General features: G+C 32.4%; 2 protein-coding genes across 2 annotated transcripts; both read left to right on the forward strand.

Annotated features, from left to right (window-relative positions):
• Nucleotides 1-14,657: 14,657 nt before the first annotated feature.
• On the forward strand, nucleotides 14,658-15,821 carry LOC106407539 (NAC domain-containing protein 59-like). Its single transcript, NM_001315958.1, has 3 exons — nucleotides 14,658-14,856; nucleotides 14,951-15,228; nucleotides 15,333-15,821. The coding sequence occupies exons 1-3, from the start codon at nucleotides 14,658-14,660 to the stop codon at nucleotides 15,819-15,821; spliced, it is 966 nt and encodes a 321-aa protein (NP_001302887.1).
• A 3,923-nt stretch (nucleotides 15,822-19,744) lies between these two features.
• LOC106410820 (transmembrane emp24 domain-containing protein p24delta11-like) lies at nucleotides 19,745-22,594 on the forward strand. Its single transcript, XM_013851434.3, has 4 exons — nucleotides 19,745-20,533; nucleotides 20,682-20,891; nucleotides 22,135-22,211; nucleotides 22,380-22,594. The coding sequence occupies exons 1-4, from the start codon at nucleotides 20,297-20,299 to the stop codon at nucleotides 22,522-22,524; spliced, it is 669 nt and encodes a 222-aa protein (XP_013706888.1). The 5' UTR covers nucleotides 19,745-20,296; the 3' UTR covers nucleotides 22,525-22,594.
• The last annotated feature ends 241 nt before the right edge of the window (nucleotides 22,595-22,835 follow it).

The raw sequence follows: 22,835 nt of genomic DNA on the forward strand, positions 1-22,835 counted from the left end.
TCCTCGACGGATGCTCTCCATTCATCATCTACCATTGCTTCTTCATAAGACCTTGGAATGTACTCTTGATCTAAGTTGGTGATGAAAGCTTGATGCTCTGTGGGATAGTGAGCAAGAGAACATACTGCTTGTATAGGATGAGCTACTGCTTGGCTGTTGAAGTAAAATTTTTTTGTTGATCCAGTTTGAGGCAGGCTTTCTCTCCCTTGTACTTCTCCTAAGTGGTTGGACTTCTTCAGTAACATGCTGCTCATGTTCATCTCCACCTGAATGTACCTCAGTGACCTCAGTGTGCGGCTCCTCCACTGTCTCTTCTTGTTGTCTCACATCCTGATCATGATCCTGACCAGTATGTGTATCATCTTGTCTCCCCTCTTCAGGATCAGGATAGGGATAGGGATTGTCTCCAGCGTGATCAACCACTTCAATCACAGTCCTTGGAACCTGTGTATCCTCTTGATCAGTTCCAGTCTCTGATGGTTGAGCCATATTGATGCCAAGACTCTCCATTATACGCTTCAGATTGTTTGCCCTATCAGAAGATGATTGAGAGATGTCCTTGAGTTTATCCCAACTCTTCTCTTCATAATATCCCCTTGATTCCACAAACTTTACATCTCTCGAGACCAGTACCTTTCTCATGTCTGGGTCATAGCACTTGTAGCCTTTTTGGGTTGAAGAATAACCAAGGAACACAGCCTTAGTACTTCTAGCCTCAAGCTTATTTCTTTGCTCCATTGGCTGCAAAACATAACACAAGCAACCAAACACACGAAAGTGATCAATAGATGGTTTTCTATTGTTTAGTACCTCATATGGCGTGAGATCATCTAGCACCCTTGTTGGTGTTCTGTTGATGAGGTAGCATGCTGTCATGACCGCATCACTCCAGAACTGCTTAGGTACATTACTCTGGAACATCATAGATCTTGCCACTTCCATGAGGTGTCTGTTCTTCCTCTCTGCTACACCATTTTGTTGTGGTGTGTATGGACAACTGGTTTGGTGTATGATCCCATTCTTGGCTAAGTAATTTTTGAACGCATTGCTTGTATACTCCCCTCCATTATCTGACCTGAATACTTTGATCTTAACATTAAATTGGTTAGTTATGTGGTTCTGGAAATTAATAAAGGCATCTAGCACTCTATCTTTAGTTTGAATCATAGTTAGCCAAGTATATTTTGATTTTTGATCAATAAAAGTGACAAAATATCTATGATTCTCCCTAGATATGCATGGTGCAGTCCAAACATCAGAATGTATAAGATCAAAGCAATTTTCATAGATAGTAGATGACTTAGGAAACACAGTCTTGCAATGTTTGCCTAGGATACACGCTTCACAGCCATCATTTTTAAAGGAAATATCAGGAAGCAGCAGGTTTAGTGCACGAGAATGGGGATGACCTAGTCTAGCATGCCATAAAACACTTTTATCTAAAACATGAATTGAACTGAAAGCTGAAGATAAATTTGAAACAGTCTTGGTGTCTTCAAGTAGGTACAAGTCATCCTTTGTAACACCTTTTCCAATCAACTTAAGAGTCTCAATATCCTGAAAAACAACCTCATTAGGACTGAAAATCACATTACAATTTAAATCAGTGGTAGCTCTTTTGACAGATAATAAATTTGATGCAAAAGATGGCATGTAAAATGCTTTTGTATCTTTTTCAAATAGCTTAAGAGTTCCTACACCTTTAATTGGTATTTTATCTCCATTTGCAATCACTACATTACCTAATACGGGTTCTACATTACTAATCAACTTAGCATCACTAATCATGTGGTGAGAGGCTCCTGAGTCTATGACTAAAGGTTTAATACCACTAGATGAATGAGATGCATGTAGAGAAGTAACCATAACTCTAGGCGGTTTATATGATGCACTAAGGGAAATACCAAGTGTGTTACCAGACTCTTTTAGAGCTTTGATGAGAGCCTCAAGGTCTGACTTCTTGATAGATTCATCTCGTGTAGTTCTCACAGCTGAGCAGCCACTGAAAGACAGTGTCTTTCCTTCACTAGCACCATTAGTGAGCTTAGGAGTAGATGGCTCTCCTACTTCACCAGAGAAGTTTGCCCTTGCATCTGCATATGGAGTCCGAAATTTTTGAGGTTTGAGGTGTGGATGGAGGATCCAACATTTGTCTTTGCCATGACCCTTCTTCTTACAGTGATCACACACCCAAATCTTCTTATCTTCTGGTTTGTAGTACCCCTTGTTAGCTACGCCTTCTGGTTTGGTCTCTGCCCCTTCAGCTTGATTTACCATGATGAGCTCTCCCTTTCTCCCAAAGAGTCCAACTGATCCTTGCTCCTTTTGGATCTGAGAGCACACTTCATCTAGAGATGGGAGCTCATGTCCTCTTAGGATGAACAAATGGAGTCCCGATGGAAATTCCAATGATTTTCGACGTTTGAATCATCACAATCATCACAAACAGACTACGTACTAATCTGTTGTGTTTGTTTCTTGGTGTCATTTGTTGGGTTATGTTTGGCCGCGAGAAAAAACGGGTTTCTTGGGTAAATAATGGAGCGGTCCAGTCGCACCAGTGAAGAAGTTTGCCTTCGGACCCATCACTTGAATGGATCACTCTTGGAATCGTATCGAAGGAAACGTTGAATGATGGGTTCCTGCACTTCTCTCTTTCCCCTGTCAATATTAATTTTGTTGGTGCGATTAGCGTTTTGTGAGAATTATTTACCAAAATTTGGTATTTGTAGTTTGATTATGGCTGTTAGGGTTGCGGGGCAGAGGAAGTGAATCGTACCTGGAGCGACCCGATTAGCCCTTCGTCTTTTCATTATCGGCAAAACAACCTAAAGTGATCAAGGATTTCCAGAAGCAGTCTGCACATTGGATATGATGGTACACAATATATTTTTTCATCTCTATGAGTGTAATACTTAAGTCATAGTGTAAAGGTAAAGATTGGTCTTTGTCATGTTTGTTTTGTGTTTTGTAAGTTTACAGATAGATATGATGTCAGAGGCAATTGATGAAACAGTTGGCAAAGGCAAATCTGAAGAAGAAACTGAAAATCCCACTGACCAGATTAGTTATTGCAATTTCAATCACAAGAACACCTTTCGTTTACACACCTTCTGACTTCTATCAAAAGTCTTCTTGCTACTATGTTAAACGTCTCTTCTTTTAGTAATACCAATATAAATAATATTTTTTTATTTTGTTGTTTCTCTGTGAATGTAACATTGTAAATGTCTCAACTTGGTGTCAAGGTCGGAGAGAGAGTGCTTATACGGGAATCTTGGGGCAAGTGATAACTCTCAACATAGCTGACTACATAACCTTACCAAGTGAGTTTGGCAGGGGAGATTCCGGTATCATTCTGTCAGTGTGTACGGATTTTTTGCATACAAAATGTTAGAGTCTCTACACAATGAAAGAATAATATTGGAGTCTCCACTGACACCTTTGTGTATGCCATATTGTTCCCCTTTTCGCTTGAATCAAATTAGCTAGCTATCAAATTGATCTCAGCCAAAAAAAAATAAAACAGGGTCCACAGTCGGGTGAAAGGCAAGTGGAGTAAAGGATCAATGGAATTGGCGAAAGAGGATGGAAACCCTTCATTACGAGTCGGAGAGGTTAGATCCGAAGAATTTTTAAACTGAGATTAAGATTCAATCCTTGAGATATATTTAAGAAACAATGTATGCAAACATAGACACAGACAACAGTGGAACAATCACATATGAAGAACTGAAGTAAGGACTATCCAAATTTGGATCTAGACTCACAGAGGCAGAATTGAAGGAGCTCATGAATGCTGAATGCTGTAAGTTTTTTTTTTTTGTAACTAGGCTTATCATATACACCCTATTTTTCCATTCCCTTATTTTTCTATAAAAAACTCATGTGTCTAGGGAATTCTGATTTTGGCTTATATTGATAGGGACGGGCTAATCTGTCTGCATCGAGTTCATTACTGAAACATTGCTTGAAAGTATTGAGAATCTTCACAAAACTGTCCAGAATTTGACAAAGACAGTAACGGGTAAACAACACATTTCTTCTCGGCTCTTTCCTTCTTTACCGTCATATAGATAAGTACGAGTCTGAAACCTTTGCTTTTGATCAAAAAGATTGTGCAGATGCATTTCAATAGACGAATAAGAAGCTGTGCTGGAGGACTATGGAATGGGAAATGATGCAACAATCAAAGAGGTTCCCTCAGATGACAATTCATCTAACGTGAGCTTAAAAAAATTTCATCATCATCTCTGGGTGCCGTTTTTGATCAATGTCTTTCTCCAGTTAAGAGTGCTTCTCACGGCAGAGCTTCACTTTGATTGAAGAGGTATTATCCTTCACTTTTTTATTTCTATGCTCTGTTAATGTATCACATACTTCTCATGTTATGCCTTTAATATATCATCTGCAATCTCTATAACATTATGATCAATATAGCATCTACAATGTCTATAACATTATGGACGACCAGCATGCTCATTTTGAACTATGCATGACAGCTCTTACATGGGCTGTTAACAGAAGGTTACTGATATGCTGAGAGAATAGAATGACTCAATGAATCCAAGACGGAAATTGAACTCCTCACTAGAATACCAAACACTTGGTGTATTTGATAAAAAAATGTAATTAATTTTTCTGTGTGTGTTGTCGTATTATTTACAGAAAATGAAAAGTTATATAAGTAGGAAAACAATTATTTTTAAATGTTAATCTCTGATTCAGAAACTATTGATTGATTGCTTAGGAGTTAGGAAAAAAAGGACAAAGTATTAAAAGATATTTACGTTTTCGTTTTTGGGTTTATATATTATGCAAATTGTTATTGAACACGGAGGATGGAACTTTTTTAAAAATTCAACTAAAACAAAAAAACAAACATAAACAAATAAATTTCTAACATTGCTTCGTAAGGATAATGCATAAACAAAAAATAGTTGGTAATACTACATACATATAATATAATATTAAAATATGTATATAATTTGTTTTATTGGTCTGTAGCATCACTCCGTAAAGAGAAAGATGTTGAAAATACAAAGTAGTTGATTTATTATAAAATTTGATCAAAAATTTGGAATAGAAAGTGGTTATTAACCTTATAAACATTTTCGAGCTGTGACCAATGGCGGATCTGCTTAGGTTTTGGGAGGAGCAGCTGCCACCTATGATTTTGTGAAAGTTGTTTAAAGACTTTTTATGTTTGCTCTTTTTAAATGTTATTTTATCGGGTGAATAGTGAAATAACAAAAAGAAATTGTAAAAAGGGGACATAAAGAGATAGATAGGGAAAGGAAGAAAGATTGCTCGAAAAAAAAGAGAAAGGAAGAAAGAGAGAGATTTTGGTTGGTTACTTAACAAATTTGAGTTACTTTTGTGGTTATAAAGTGTAGTTTATATATTTTATACTCTGATGTCCCAAATGAAAATAAATTCTAGATTTGTCACTGGTTGTAACTTTTTAAAATTTTAAAGAAAGTCACTATTGTATACGTAAATTCTTTAAAAGTATTGTGTGGTATGTAAAAAAATATTGTAGTAAAAATTAAGATTATCGAATATTATTACAGATAGAAAAAAAATTAAGTAAACATATCTGATATTTTACCTTCCAGTTTATCAATTAAAAAAATATTATGGCTTTAAGATAATTATAGTGAAAAAGCATCTCATATTTGAAGTTGGAGAAATTTTCGAAAGCCATGTTACGTTTTTTTCTTTTCATATAATCTTCTGATATAGTGATTAACTTCATGACTTGATAGAAATATGAGCCATCATCATACTGTGATATAATTTTTTTAAAAAAATAATAAAAATTATGAACAATTAACTAAGTAAAATAACAGAAACAAATTTTCAAAGCTTCTGTTTAAAAAGCTGAATTTCCCTATCAAAATTTAAAAATTATTGTTATCTTAAATTTTATTTAAACTCTCACATATATTTAAGAAAAATATCCAAATGAAATATACGAAGTTTTTAACTCAATGTGACACAAATAAATTGATGATCTAAAAAAAAATTGAATTAAACAAAAAATACAAAGAAACTTGCAAAATATATTAACGTTTTTAAAGTTATTGATCATAAATTATCCAAATGATCACTTGAAATATGTCATGATAAAATAAAAAAAATTCCTATAAGTTTTAAATGAACAATTTCTAGATTTTAAATTAGCTAATAAAGTAAAATAATTAACATATTGGTGGATCTATAAGAATTAACACATAATTTTAATTTGATTTTTTCATACAATACAATTAAATTTATAAGAAGTTTAAAATAGAAATTAAATATTAGAATATAAAAAAAACATTTACATCATCCCACATGAGAAACAGGCAGAATTCTGCGAAAGAGAAGAAAAAATATTTTTCTCTACCTTCATGATCCTTATTGTCGTGGGTTTTTTTTGGTTTCATAAAATATAATCCTATTTTAAAACTAAAATTTTGATATATTGAACAAATAGCATTAAAATAATATAATATTATATATTTATAAAAAATAAAGTACAAAAAATATTGAACTATTAAATTAAAAATAATTAAGCAACTAAGACAAAATAAAAAAAAAATCAAACAAAGTTAAAAAATGTAATCTCTAGTAATAATAAAACATACTTATCTCTCATTCTCATGCTGCCACATCATGAGTGAGCATGGGACATATTTGGACACGTGTCCACCTTTCTTTGCCATGAAATAATGTTCTGTCGTGATGGGCTTCTGGTGTTAAGTGTGACAATTTGGACCAACAATTACATTCTCAAACTGGCCCATGATTATTTAAGGGTTTTTCTCATCGTTGAAGATGACTGTGGACACTTTTCTGCGTAACCTATTCCGTTCCGTTTCCGCTCCTCTTTGATGCTTCTAAGAAACTTTTACTCTATAATGACTTTCAAAGAACAATGCCCACTACATGCTTTTTCAATGTCTCTTTACTACTTATCAAGCTCTCTCTAGATTGTATATATATATATATATATAAGATGTGAGATTTTTCACTGAATATCTTTTTACTCCTTACAGATTATTAAAACCACAAACGCTGTTAGAATCCGAAACAACAGCTTGATTTATCCTACCTCAAAGCTGGTCGCTGCAGGAAGAGTGTTGTTACCCAGATCCTTTGTTCCTGCGAAGATCAGAAGTTCAAGAAACGAGGCGACATGATGGGTGTTGATCTTTTTTTTTTTTTTTGATAAGTATGATGGGTGTTTGATCTTCTTCTGGTTGATGGAAAGGTAACAATGGTTACATGGTTTAGTTTTATTTACACTTACACCTGCTAAAAATTCACGCTAACTGATTATTTTTTTTGTTTTTGATAGTCAATTATGATTCAAGCGTCAATCAAGCTTTATGAGCTTAGCCTCACTGATGTGAGTAGAAACAATCAAAGCTTCCGCTTTGCCTGTTCGAGCATGAACTTAATACTGATGGAGCTATTTTGGTTCTGCAGTTACAATCAGTTGAGGCTAATATATACAAACACCGACTTACCTGGTATGTTTCATTGAACACATTTGATAACCCTTTACTTCAACCGTCCTATAATTTCCTTAACCGAGACCAGATATCGTATTCGTAGGTAAAGTCATGGGAATAAGTACAACTTACAATAAAGACCACTCAACGTGTTATGGCAAGCATCCGCATTCACAGGTCAGTTCTTTGTGTCCCCTTTATGTTGTTATACTCTCAAAAGTAAATTATTGCTCCCGGCCATATAACTTGGTTGGTTTTATACACTTCTACCACGCTGTTGCAAAACGGTTTATGTTTGTGTGTTTCAATGGCTCGACTCGACTGGTTTTGAGCCAAAGGTCATTGTTGTGACAAACATTAATCCAAAAGTGGTTGGAGGTATAGAGTGATTTACATAAGCGTTTAACAAGAACCATTTATTTGCAGGTCGACTCTTCCTAAATTCAACTTCTTGAACACATTTCTACTTTGACAAGGAGAGTAGCGCAGGCATCAGTTACTTTAAAGTGTAAGGATATAGGCATTGTCTCTGACTTCTGGATTTGTCAATTTTTTTTTTTTCACTCACCTTTATCTTTCTTTTACTCAGGCTGATGCAAGATGGAGGTGTCAAGAAGATCGAGTCAATAACACTATCGGAGCTGAATGCTTATGTTCTGAGTTCACACCCCCGAGGTTAGCCTCTATCTTACCACTCTCCTCTAACTCTATTTTAAGTTTCATGTTACTAACTGATAAATTTGCAGACTGCATAGTTTCAATGCCCTGGGAAGCTTACTGAACTAAATGGTCTCCGTTCAACCACCGAGATGCCTACATGGTTGAACTTTAGATGATGATGTTGGACACTCTGCAAAGAAGGCCCTCCATGGTTGAACTTTAGAGTCCGAGTGTCCATGACACCATTTTAGACTTTCACAAATCACAGTTACTCTACTCTCCTATTTTTTTATTAAAAAAAAAATTGTTGCATCACTAAAATCGAGTTCAAATCTATTGTGTGGTGTTTTGACTGGTTTTGGCTGTTAAAAAAAATTTCGAACCCATCAAAAACTATGTTTATTACTCGAAAAATTGTGTGAATGGAAATTATGGAATATCTTTAAACACAAGCTTACAAATTCCACCGCATCATTGTACCAATATTTCATATGTTGACTTGGAAATTAAATTATACAATTTTTCGGCCCACTTAAGAACAATTAAAGCCTGTAAACAATATTTTAAAAATATACAAACCAGTATCATACACTTCACAGTGCACAAAAGGACACTGGGGAATGCTTTTGCTTATTTCTGAATTTTTTATATTCATGCGTTTTCTCATCTCGAGACACAAGTCATGGCACCACGTAGCAAGGATTTTGGTAGACCTAGATGAAGATTCTAATGTTTAAGCCACAAGCCATGGCACACAGGATCCAAGATAGTTCTGTCTGCATATTTAACATGGTAATGGCTTCTATCATCCCAATATTGTGTGGTCTATTTTTGAGTATGGCTGAATAGATTTAACCGAATTTGGAATCATAATGTAAAGCACCAAGTTTACCTGTAAGAGACATCAAATTGGCCTCTGCATTACCCGACGCTTATAAGATGATATGAAAAATTTTGGGGAGAGGTGAGACGCCAATCATGAGCAATAAAAGGGTTCGAAGCAAATATTTATTCTACTGAGCATCTATATCTACACATACACATGTTTGGTCTCCATAAGTTAATATGTAAAATATGGAGAAGAAGATGATGGATGATATAAACACAAGTTAGAATCATCAGATAAGGTTTTTAAAGTGAAAAAACATGGTCTGTTTATGTTGTTGTAATAACAAGTAACTTTTTCTACTTTAACCCTTTTGAATATGTCCAATTAAGTACTAATATATACAGATTTCACAGTGTGATTTTTGCTATATTTTTTTTGTCATCAGCATTTTTGCTATACTTTTTAAAGAAAATACCATTGTCCTACCATCATAATTGTAGGATTTCTAATGAAAGTAAAATCATTATGCTATCATCATAGCCACTTCACAACTTTTTATACTATGTGTACATAATAAACATCCTATCTTTAATGCTACTCAAACATTTAATGCCTAAAAATCTGATCTTTTTTTTTAATATCTGAATTTATCTAAACTTATGGTTTAGAGTTGAAGGATAAAGTAAGATTTTGAAATATGAAATTTAAGATTCTAATTAATATATAAATAAATAATTAACAAAAACTAAAAAAATAGTTTCAAAAAAAAATTTTGAATTTCAAAAAGAAATTATGAAAACAAATTCAAAAAAAAAATTATAAAAGTTTGATTTTGAAAAAGTATAATTCGAAAACATAAAAAAATATATTTTATTATTGTTATTTAAACAATCATTTATTATATATATAGAGAAAAGTATAAGAGTCTTTTACTTCTTAATAAAGAAGATATTTTTGAATATGTCTCTTGAGTAATGGTAATCATAAATAAATGATATCAACAAAGTGGTAAACATAAAGATTATCCAAAAAATGTTATAAAAAAAATGCAGAAGAACAGAAAAGAAGAAGAGAGATTTGTTCGCGATATTTTGTACATACAATCAACGACAACAATGACAGTAAAAAATAAATTTACAGATTTTCTTCTTCTTTTTTTTGCTCACAAAACTCAAGCTTAAAAAAATAGTAAGAATCAAAATCATGGAACTCCAACCAATGGATCACAGTAATACAACATCAAATTTTTCAAAACTACCACAAATTCTTCAAACCAAATTACACATAATGTTGCACATATATCAAATAACCGCGCGAAGCGCGGACATACCACTAGTATATACATATATAAGTTATACAAAATACTTAATTGTAATAGTTGGTTAATATATTTATAATATTATTTGAGAATTTCACATCTATTTAGTAAAATGTTGAGTTGTTCCATAATATATATGTACAAAATATTTTATAAATAAAATATACTCCCTCTGTTTTTAAAAGATGCATATTCTAGACTTTTCATATATATTAAGAAAACTCATTAAATATGCATTGTTTTTTGTGAATAACAATTTTTCATAATTTTTAGCCAATAGAAATTCAATAAACACCATTAATTTTTTTGAAACTTACAATTTTTCATAAAATCATACATTGAAAAAGTAAAAAATGTATCTTTTTGAAACAAATTTTTTTTTCCAGAACATACATCTTTTAGGAACGGAGGGAGTATGATTTTTTATTTAATGTTTGACTTTGTATAAAATTTTTGGATTGGTCTAGTTACTCATTTTATGGGTATATTGTGTTACATGTATTCCTTCAAATTCAAGTATAACTATTTCTAATCTAATTCAACCAAATTGTATTAACAGTATTCATTGTATTAGTTTAGTTTTTAATATTAGATGTGTAAATATATATTTCATTTCTTAGTAACTTTGTATATGTTAATTTGCAAAAATAAAAATTTAAAAATAAAGTGATGATAGGTACAAAGTTGTATAAAAATATAACCGATAAATTTTAAAAGGGAAGATTAATTATGGGGTTTACTTTAATATCAAGTTTATTTTTCTAAGCTTTCCTTTTATGACATCACATTATATATATTAAATATTTTCGTTTTAAGTTTTATAAATATTTTATTTATCATATATGTTATTTGAAAAATATTAAAAGGAAATTAAATAAAAAAGAAAGATTAAATTAATTTATATTCATTAAATATGTATTAGTTTATGTTATTTAAATTATTTTGTAATAAATGAGAAATAGATTGATTTAAATAAAATGCTTAAATTTTAAAATATGTATTATGTTTTTTAGGATTATCTTTTTAAAGCGAAGATTATTTCTTTACTTTAAAATCATGATTATTTTGTGAACTTTCCTTATTATGAATTACACTATATATAAAAGATATTTTCGTTTTTAAAATTTATATAAAAAAAATTATTGTATAGGTTATTTGAAAAAATAAAGGAAAAAAAAACATAAAGAAAAAAGAAAAAAAAAATAATATAAAATAAATATTTAATAGTATTAATTAGATATATTTAATTCATTAAGGGTATCAACATAATCAACCACTGTGAGAATTAACGTGAGTGCGACACGTAAGAAACTGACTTGTCAAATAATATTATAGACATCAGATATTTGAAAAGTACCAATAATTCAGCACTTTAATGAAAAAGGTTGAAACCTTTGTACTAGTTAAGACAAATCTTGATTAATTTTTTTTTGAGTGTCCACATCAATTTAAAAATATATTTTCTGATTCAGTTAATCTAGACTGGTTCACTAAAGTGATAACTCAATTAAAGCCAAACAAAGCTTGGAACACAACACAAAAAACTATCTTTATTTGGTTAAGCATATTTGAAAGCATTTTCTTGTGTATTATATATTTATTTAGATATTTATAAGTTATATATTATATATTTATTGCCTATAGTACGAGTTTAAGCATGGCTAGTTACACTTCTGCTGCATAATTAAAACAAATCATAATAGTCAATCCAATGATCAACTGGACAAAATAGACCAATATTTTGATCAACCGTTTCTCAAAAAAAAAAAAAAAATTTGATCGACCATTGGTACAAATGATTGAAAGATCTTCGATTATATAAAGAGACCAAACTAAGTGGTCTTGGCATATTGGTAAATGACTCACACCTGTGAGTACCGTTATATTCTCCTTGGTCATACGAAGCATCTTAAGTGGTAAGAAAACGTGGATCATGCGGAACTCATGTTGATTAGTCTTTGGATCTAGAAATTTTTTGAGATGACGTCACGGTTAAAAAATAAAGAGAGTAGACCTGATCCGTATATAACATACTAGGGCTTCAAACGTTGTAGATCATATATCAGCAGTCTCTTTTGCCCTTGGTTATTATTGAGACGTTAGAAAAGTAAAAAAAGTTAAACTGATCATTAGTTCATTACTTTAACATATCCACAAAGTGGGTCGCCTAACACAAACAGGACCACGTCTTTACATGGCATAATAATCAATTAGCAAATAGACACACGTATTGTTCCGAATCGTTAACTGATGTTTCTCGCAAGGAAGCTGGTCAAAACCCACTTTAAGTAGTTAATTAGAATAATTAAGAACAAAGCTTAGTTGCTTGCATTTTGAAGACCATTGACATCTAACCACGTCTCTTCTCTGGCTTTCATCTTCTAGCTATGACGTTGACTATTTACAGTAAATACCAAATCTGCATTCGTTAAGAAGACGATTATACGTTTGAAACTCTTTTCTTTTCTTTTTTTTTTTTTGAAATAGTACTACGTTTGAAACTCTTGCAGGGATACTGCTCAATACAATTGTTTCCCCCTCCCATTATATTTGCTCTAACAAAAAATTTAAACCATTAATCGCAAAATTTTTAATATGAGGTTTTTTCAATGCAAATTTTAAAATTAAAATATTAAGGTCTTAATACATTTTCAATGAAAATTTCGAAATTACATATTTATGCATTTTTATATGGTATATAGTTTAATTTAAATGATATTAATATATATATATATATATTTATTTAATATGAATATCTATTAAATGAGACTTCATATTTATATGATTTATGATCATTTGTATCTTGTTATAACAAAACAATTAAACCATTGATCAAAAAAAATTCAATGTGGGATTTTAAATATTTTTAGTAATTTAAAATTTAAAATAAAAAAATATAAGAAAAATCTATTTTATTATATGTTCAATGTGATTATTTAATTTTATTTAATAATATAAAGTTAAACAAAAAAGAGGAATGATACAAAAATTGTTATCATTATTATTCATAATATTAATTGTCATATATGTTAATAATATTAGGTAATTCTGCACTTTTATTTAAGGAAATAATGAATACTCCCTCTGTTCCATAATAAGTGTCATTATAGTTTTTTTTTGTTACATAAAAAGTGTCAATTTACAATTTCAATGCAAATTATACTTACTTTCAGCTGAAAATTAATTGCAAATTGCATTGGTTTTATAAATAATTTTATTTATCTTAAATATTATTGATCAGAAAATGTAATTAATAGCAACTTACATATATTTTCGCTACTTTCTTAGTCTGTGTGAAAAGTGTCAAAATGACACTTATTCAGAAACGGAAGAAGTATATTCTTTTGTACACTATTAATCAATTTGATAATAAGTTTAATAAAAAGTATATACAGGTATGAATTTCATTATATATGGAGCAGTGATAGAAGCCACGCCACAAGGGGTTACTCTAGTTAAAGCATTTTTCTCAAGTGAAAGCATAATTATTGCTCGGAAACCCGAATTCTTGCCAAATATAGAAACTAACAATGTTATTTGAATTTAAGCAAAAAAAAAACACTGTTATTTGAAAGATGATCATATTAAAACATTGCTTCGTTTTTCTAAATAATAATATAGTTATTTTAAAGAATGGACAAAAGCGTCATCAGTGATGTGATAAAATTGTTCTTATCGCATCAACAGAATTGTATGGGTAGCCACCGGTGAGATGTTCCTGGTCAAATTGAAGCTTTGAGATGTTAAAGTTTCTGAAATAGAGAGATCTAATTATTTATTAATACTACAAAAATATCTTTTAAAATTAACATCTTAAGTTTCCTATCGCTCTACGCATCTGTCTCCTTCTTTATCTTACTGTTAAGAACTAAATATAGTTGTTACAAAAAAAAGAGAACTAAATATAGCATAAAACCAAAACCAAATTTAATTTTTTTTTAAGAACTAAATACAGCATAAAACCAAAATCAAATTTAATAGATTTTATGGAGCTATAGGTTTATGGTTGAGTCGATCGGGTCTACATTGACTTGTATAATAACAGAAATAGATTTATTAATATATAACTGAGATATTATTGGTGTATACAAACAATAATAATTCTCACAACTCTGGATAATCATATTAAATAATTATAGAAAAATATAATTTGATACCAAACAGTGACCAATTATTGGTGGATAAAAACTATAATAATTTATTGTTCTTCATCTGTTGATTCAAACTTGTATAAGAGCTTGGCTGCTCAGACCAACTTCTCTTCTCTCCTACAAAAAAAAAAAATTCTTCTCTTTGACATAAAAAAAAATAACTCATTTTGAGTCTCCTCTCTTCATCTTCAACACCAATGGATTACGAGGTATCAAGAACTGGTGAGATCGTAGAAGATTCAGAGCAGATTGATTTGCTACCTGGCTTCAGATTTCACCCAACCGATGAAGAACTCATAAGCCACTACCTTAGACCGAAGGTTCTAAACACCCTCTTCTCCACTTTAGCCATTGGTGAAGTTGATCTCAACAAGGTTGAGCCTTGGGACTTGCCATGTGAGTTATAGTTCTGTTCTTTAAATTAAATGTCTCTGTTTTATTTCTCTGTATTATCTCTACTCACTCTGTTTCTTTTCTTTTGGCGGAACAGGGAAGGCTAAGATTGGTGAAAAGGAGTGGTACTTCTTCTGTGTAAGAGATCGGAAATACCCGACCGGTTTAAGGACGAACCGGGCTACTAAGGCCGGGTATTGGAAAGCTACAGGGAAAGACAAAGAGATCTTCAAAGAAAAATCTCTTGTTGGTATGAAGAAAACATTGGTTTTCTACGAAGGAAGAGCTCCTAGAGGAGTAAAAACCAATTGGGTCATGCATGAGTATCGCTTAGAAGGCATATATGCAAACGACAATCTCCCTGTAACCGCTAAGGTAATATATTTAAACATAACTTAATGAGTACTTGTGTAAGTGTGTGTGTGTAAGAGTTCTCTGTTTTTTTGGTTTTTGAGTTTGGTGTTGTTTGTTGAATGCAGAACGAGTGGGTTATTAGTAGAGTTTTTCAGAAAGGAGCAGACGGTAAGAAAATGCATCTCTACGGCTTAACGATGCTCGGTTCAGGGATTAACCAAGTCGAACCGGCTGGTTTACCTCCCCTGATGGACTCTTCTCCGTACCCTAAGAGCGAATCGTTGTCTCGCGTAACCTGCTTCTCCGACCAAACAACCGTTGAGGACAAGAGTCACATCTCCGAGTTAAAAGACGAGTGTAACGTTACCATGCTCGGTTCTTCATCGACTCGGCTGATACCGAACATTGGTTCTCTGCTACACTCTGATCCTCTGTTTATGCAAGATAATTCTTCAATATTGAATATGTTGCTTGACAGTGAAGAAACCCAGTTTAAGAATATCATCCAGGGTTTGGGCACAGGTGAAAACGAATTAACCACGAGTTCTTGGCACGGCCACGGTCTTGCTGGTTCGACCGGTTCGGTTGAGGTCGATTGCTATTGGAATTTCTGAACGTGGAGACCGGAACTGGTCGAAAATTGGGGTGTATATGGGGAAAACAAACAATTAGGAGGTATTTTATTTTAGGGTTTATAAGTGTTATGTGTTTGCTCTAGAATCTAGACTCTAGGACTATAGGATATACAAAGATATTGAAAGACTCTTGTAACATTTTGTAAAAAAGGATCAGCTTGTGAAAATCGATTCTCTTACCATTTGTAATCCATTTATAATTAATTTTGTCGTAATAATAACTTTAGGGTATGGAGTATTGATTAATCATCTGGCAAGACATTCAAAAACTCATTTTGTTGGAGCGATTTGAAATGTGTGTGAATCAAGTTCAGCCTATGACTCATATTGAATGAAGATAATTAAGCTTGAATCGGTTTAATATGAGTAAATATTCTGTAAAAAACGTCAGGATATACCTCAAATGTGAAAATTCTTTTACCAGAGATTAGTTTCTGTTTAGTTTATCCTGATTTAGTTTTTATCTTTTGTTTCAAACTTTTAGATAAACAAAAGACCATTTCAGTATCCATTTGGTTTTAAACTATTGACTTTGTTTTCTTCTTTTTCGGTTTGGATTGTATCAATTCAGATGATCCAAAATTAGACACTAAAACCAAACAATCATCAATTGATAACACAAAGTTATTGTTTTGGAGATTAGATTAGTTATAAACCAAAATTTTGTTCAATGTTTCTCTCAGTGACCGAAATTTACATGTCATTTCATGTGTCTTCTTAGGCCACCAACCAAAAATATATTATATTGTAAAATACCTACCAAGTGTGAATTTTTTTTCAACTCATCGCGGGTGTGATTTATATCGTACAGCTACGGTAAGAGATGTTTGGTGTATCTTTACTATTGCAAGCAGTCGTTAGGACAACAGCAAAGCGGTGCAGAACATTTAGCTTTTTTTTGAATAAATGATACATGTAAAAAATATTATTATTGATTTCAATATCTTCACATCACACCTCATATAATTCAGTTCTTACATTTCAAATATCTGAGAAATCAAGTTCATCATCACTTCTGATTACTTAAGAGATTTGGCACACACTAGCTCCGTTTCAAGGAATCTCAAACTGCCGAAAACATTACCAATCCAAAGATTCAGACATTTTCCTGGTCACAGTTCTCAAGTCAGGTACCAATTGGTTTAAACTTTAAACCACTAGTCTTTGCTCTCCTTCTGGTAATCATTCAATACCCACTTCCTTCTGGTAAGCATCCTCGTCTTCTCACCCTCACTTCTTGGAGGGTTTTTACTTAAAAAGAAATTGACTTCCCCTATGACTTGCCTTCTCCAAGACTCCTGAACACGCACAGTGCGCATCTCTTACCACACAAGTCCGTAAAGAGACCACTAGTCTTTGCTCTCCTTCTGGTAATCATTCAATACCCACTTCCTTCTGGTAAGCATCCTCGTCTTCTCACCCTCACTTCTTGGAGGGTTTTTACTTAAAAAGAAATTGACTTCCCCTATGACTTGCCTTCTCCAAGACTCCTGAACACGCACAGTGCGCATCTCTTACCACACAAGTCCGTAAAGAGTTCGTCTAGTAAAGATTGTGTAAAATTGCCCCAGGGCATTTTGGGAAGAAACTTGCGATACAAGAAACATTCGGCTTCGTTTTTGGGCCTTGAACAGAAAGATATAGCGAGGCCGTGTAGTTTCGAGAGTTAATTCGGAAGCTGGTGGGAGGATGTTGAGAGATTCTTTGTCCGAGTCATTAGCAAAGAACATGGATGTATTATTTGCTCTTCAAGTTCCATCAGTGAAAGATATATTATTTTGAAAGTTTACTGTTCTTATGCCTTATTCTTCAATAATCATGTTCTCTTCAAGTCTTTACTGTTCTTATATGTTTTGTTCGTGTTATTTATGATTTGTTCTTATGTTCCTTGAGTGAAAGACAAGAGCGGCCAAAGTGACCATTTTAGTTGTGTTTCAATTTACAAACCAATTCCGCTCGGTTTTAATTGGCTAATCCAGATTCAATCTCTAGTTAACTCTAATTAGATTCCAAACTGAAAAAAATAACAGTTTGGCCATGTTTCAACAACAAGCTCATGCCCTCTATAATCAACAAAGAAATTAAAAAGGTATAAAATTTTAATTTTGAAAACAAAAGAAGGCGGCTTTATTTGAGAAAGGAGAATTTCAGGAGAATACTGGCAGCAGAGACAAGAGAACGCGAACAAAATCGGGTCGGGTCATAAGCTGCAAAGCGGATCCCTAATTTTATTATATGCACATAAAATTAATTAGACAGATTCCCCAATTGTTTTTGGGGATGTCCCAGTACTTGTGCAATCTTATACATGATAAGCCTTACGATAATCAAATATCAAACATGACAAAAATAAGAACAGCAGCAGCAAAGAAGAGTAAAGAAACGGCTGAAGACGATAAGGACTTAAGAGTGTTTCACTGAAGATTTATATTCAATGTGTTTCTGCTCACCGAGACAGACCAAAGCTTATATATAAACCCATAGTAAAACCCTAGTTACGTTCGTGTATCTTTGGGCCTTGATTAGATATTTGGGCTTCTTATATTTTTTTGGGTTCTTCTTATGTCACCCTGATATTACGAGAGATATAGCCCATGAATTTGTTCGTTTCATTTGTTATGTTTTTTTGTAGAGAGAATAAATGTTTTTGCTCTTTAAGCTTTACTTAGTTTTGTCAAGCTTCTCTCTCTCTTCTTCGTTCTCTCTCAAAAATCTTCCACGAAGAAGATGATGAGATGAAGCTTGTTCCTGTCGCCGATTTCTTTTGGTGACTTTCGCCTCTGGTATACTGTGGTCTACTCGACGGATATAGCCGGCTTTTGACTCTGGCGGCTCGCGATCTCTTTGACGGGGCTGTTTGGCTTTTGCCTCCGCGTCGTGCTCCATGGCGACTGCGGCTTTCACCGAGTCTTTCTCGGTTTGTCGATCGACGCTTCCTGCTGTTCCACCGCTCAATCCTCTCTCCTTCCTCACCTCCGAAGTCTTCTTCCTCCTTTCCCTTAAAGGTTTTTTCATCTTCGGGCTATTTCTCCTCTATAAAGATGACTGATTTCCATGCAAGAAGATCAGAGGTTGTAGGATGGATCGATGAAGATTGTCTTCATAAGCGTAGATCCGATGAGCGACTTGTTTGATTTGAAGATTGCTTAGTTTGACCGGGTTTCTTCTTCAACTTGCCTCCGCTGATGGCGGAGTTCCGTTGCATCTCCAGTTTGGCACCGGTGGAAGAAAGCCATCTCCTGTCTTGACGCGTGGACTCAGATTGCAGGGCAACTGACCACGTGGTGGATAGAGTCGACTTACTTCCTCGACGGATTTTCCCTTTTGGGCTGATTGCCCAAAATTGTTTCTGTAAAGTTTGGCCCGTTATTTAGGTCCTTTGTCTTTTCTGTTGTTGGGTTTTAGCCCGTTTTGGGCTTTTCTCTCTTAATAAAACTTAGAGAATAAGCTTTACTTTTTTCAATACTATTTTTAGCATTTAAGAATAATATTTGTTCAAGACTTAATTATAATACTTTTTTTTACTTTGTCTGTATAAAATATTATAATTAATCATATACTATTTTATATCATGCCTTATAAAAACCTACAGTGAGCTTAGGTTAAATTATCTTTTTGATATACTGTTTAGTGAAAATTACAATAAAATTATACTTGATAACTGCCTTGAATACCATTTTAAAATATTAACGTGGGAAAGATATATTTTCATTACGATTGATTTTTTATTTGACCCAGAAAAATAAAGCGAAAATTATGTACCAAGTTAGATATTAAAACCTTATTGAAAATAGAAGGAGGATTTTTACCAAGAAAATAGAAGGAGAAGAAAAATATGGTCACCGGCCGTTATCATGAAGTATATTGTTGTATAGTTGGTTGACAAGTGAAGGTGGGTTAACTATAAAACATTGATCATTTCCTTAGGGCATCTCCAACCCAACACTAAAATAAGTATGGAGTAATCTATTTTTTGCATGTTCATCACTTCATTACGAAGTGAAAAATAAAGTATGAATTAAAGTATTTACTCCATACTTAGTTTTACTTTAATAGAGTTTTACATTGGAAATGCTCTTAAATTAATCGTCTCAAATTAGGCTTTCATAAAAATTCGATTCAGTTATGGTAGAATCAAGAATGAAATTTTAATTCAGTACATGCCCGAAAATGAATTAGTAGTTGCATCCAATCTCCAAAAAGTTTACTCAAAACTCGTGGATGAGGTTTGGGGAGGTGTTGTCCTATTCTTGGGTTGCATGACTTTTTTGTGTTTGTAACCACATGTGCATGTGTTTGCTAGTCCCCAAACCAAACATAAACTCATCAGTTCCTTGTTACACGGAAACTAATCTCAAAAGCTATTTGACATAACCAAAACTAGACATCAACATTATTTTCTTCTCTTTCTTAATTGTAACCATTTCCTTTTTAATTGCTGTTGCGTAACGGGAATGGTTTTGCTCTCATCAAGATGTAAGATTCATATGACAACGTCAAGATGGATCATAATAACGATGACACTGATGCTGATGAGAATAGGAGAATCGATGAGATTGGATCTGGAATCAGGCATGACCAAATGCATCTCCGACGACATCAAATTAAATTACATGACTGTAGGAACTTACACCGTCGTCAATCCCAACGAAGCTCACCATCTTCCTGCTTCCCACAAAATCCATGTCACTGTAAGCTTTAGTTATAAACTGATAACCTATAATTCGTTTGAGGTATAACTAATTAATCACATTTTACGTGTGAATCTCGCGGCTCATAATTAACACCTTGAAAAGAGAACCTCATCATTGTTTTATACGTAAAAAAATGTATATGTAGGTGACGTCACATAAAGGGCACACTCAGCATCATGCAGAGAATGTGGAGTCTGGGAAATTCGTGTTCACGGCGATGGAAGATGGAGATTACACAACATGTTTTGTGGCTCCCGAATTTAGACCTCCGGCGAAGTTCGCCGTTGATTTCGAGTGGAAAAGTGGCGTCGAGGCTAAAGATTGGGCCAACATCGCCAAGAGAGACCATATCAACGTAACAAAACTATTATACATAACAAAAAAAAGATATTATACATATATAGTTAAACCTAGCTAACGATATATCCCCTATATATTATTTGTGAAACATTACAACTTCTTTTTGTAGCCACATGTCATCACTAGGACGATTCTTAGAATTACTAGAGAAATAGGTTGATCCATCTAATTATATAATAAACTTTTTATTAAACTAACCATAAATTCATTATTAATGTCAATTATTATTTCCTTAAATAAAGATTACGGAATTGCCTAATGTGGGTAAAATATATATGACAATTAATGATTTTGAATAAAAAAGATCTGATAAAAAAAATGTATCTTCTATCAAATTTGTTTAATTTAAAACTATTAAAATAACTTAAAAAAAACAAAATAACCATATTATAAAAATTTAGATTTTTCTGTATATTTTATATTTTGAATTTTAAAAAATGACTATAAATTACTAAAATTGTTAAAAGTCTCACATTCAAATTTTGCGATCCATGGTTTAAAATTTTTGTTATGACAAAATACAAATGATTACAAAATCATATAAGTAAAAGTCTAATTTAATTAATCATTAAGATTTAAAATATATATGTATATATATATCATTCTAAATTAAACTATAAACCATATTGAATAAATAAATATTTTAGTTTCAAAATTTACTTTGAATAATTTTTTTGATAAAAGTTTTGAACTAACATTGATAAATTTTTTTAAATTATCAATTACTAAAATTATTAGTCCCACAATGAAAATTTTGTTATCAATAATTTAAAGTTTTTGCTATTAAAGATACACATGATAAAAAAAAACATATGAGTAGAAAACACCATTAAAAAAAAATAGACATTAATATTAAAAATATACTATGTATGTTAATATCATTTAAATTTAATTACATATCCTATCAAATTTTTTTAAAAAAATTGTTTGTATTAATAAAATTGATTTATACGTTCGCACCAATTTTATTATATATGTAATAGTTACTGACTTTTAATTATTTAATATATATTTATTATTTCATAATATGTAAAAACATATAATACATAAAATAATTTATATATATAATTTTTATTCCGCGCAAGGTGCGGATCTTAATCTAGTATATATATATATTTTAAACCTAGCTATATATGTAGTAGGCTCTTCTTTGATATTAAGCGTATACTGATCTGCACCATATCTCCTAATTATATATGTGTAACTTAGTAAAGTGATAAATATGTTTATGCGTATAGATGCTGGAGGTGGAGGTAAGGAAACTACTGGATACGACGGAATCTATACACGACGAAATGTTTGAACTCCGGGAGAGGTACAAAAATATAAGATTCATGATCATTTTAAATATATATATATATTATAAGAAGTGTTTCCATCATCTGATCTTTGAGTGATAAGAGTCAATGAGATTTAGACGATCCAATTAGGAAAAATTATAACAGCATGATGCGTTCGTAATGGGGAAATGTGATTGTGACAGGGAAAGGGAAATGCAGGAGCTAAACCGATCGACAAACTCAAGAATGGCAGCTCTAAGTTTAATTTCGTTGGTGTTTACATTGTCGGTAGCTGGTTTACAACTATGGCATCTCAAGTCATTCTTGGAGAGGAAAAAACTTCTCTAAATTAGCAACAAGTTGTTTCTTTCACTATGATCACATTTTGGTGTTCTCTCGGTTTGAACTTCTTTGTTTACTAAGAGAATCACTATTTAATCTTGGATTTTGAACAATTTAACATTACATCCTCTCTGCTTATCCCAAAATCAGATCATTCGTTCGTACTGATTAAAATTGAAGTTTTTTTTTTTGTTTCTTCGGCTGGTTGCATTAGGGTCGGACACCATCACCATAATTTTACTTCTTCATCTTCATAATAATTTCTATCAAACTCTGCTTGTGAGCGACTACTATCAGACTTTCTTAATCTAGACGGA

Source organism: Brassica napus, chromosome C7, assembly GCF_020379485.1.
Source record: "Brassica napus cultivar Da-Ae chromosome C7, Da-Ae, whole genome shotgun sequence".
In the NCBI taxonomy this organism is placed as follows: Eukaryota; Viridiplantae; Streptophyta; class Magnoliopsida; order Brassicales; family Brassicaceae; genus Brassica; species Brassica napus.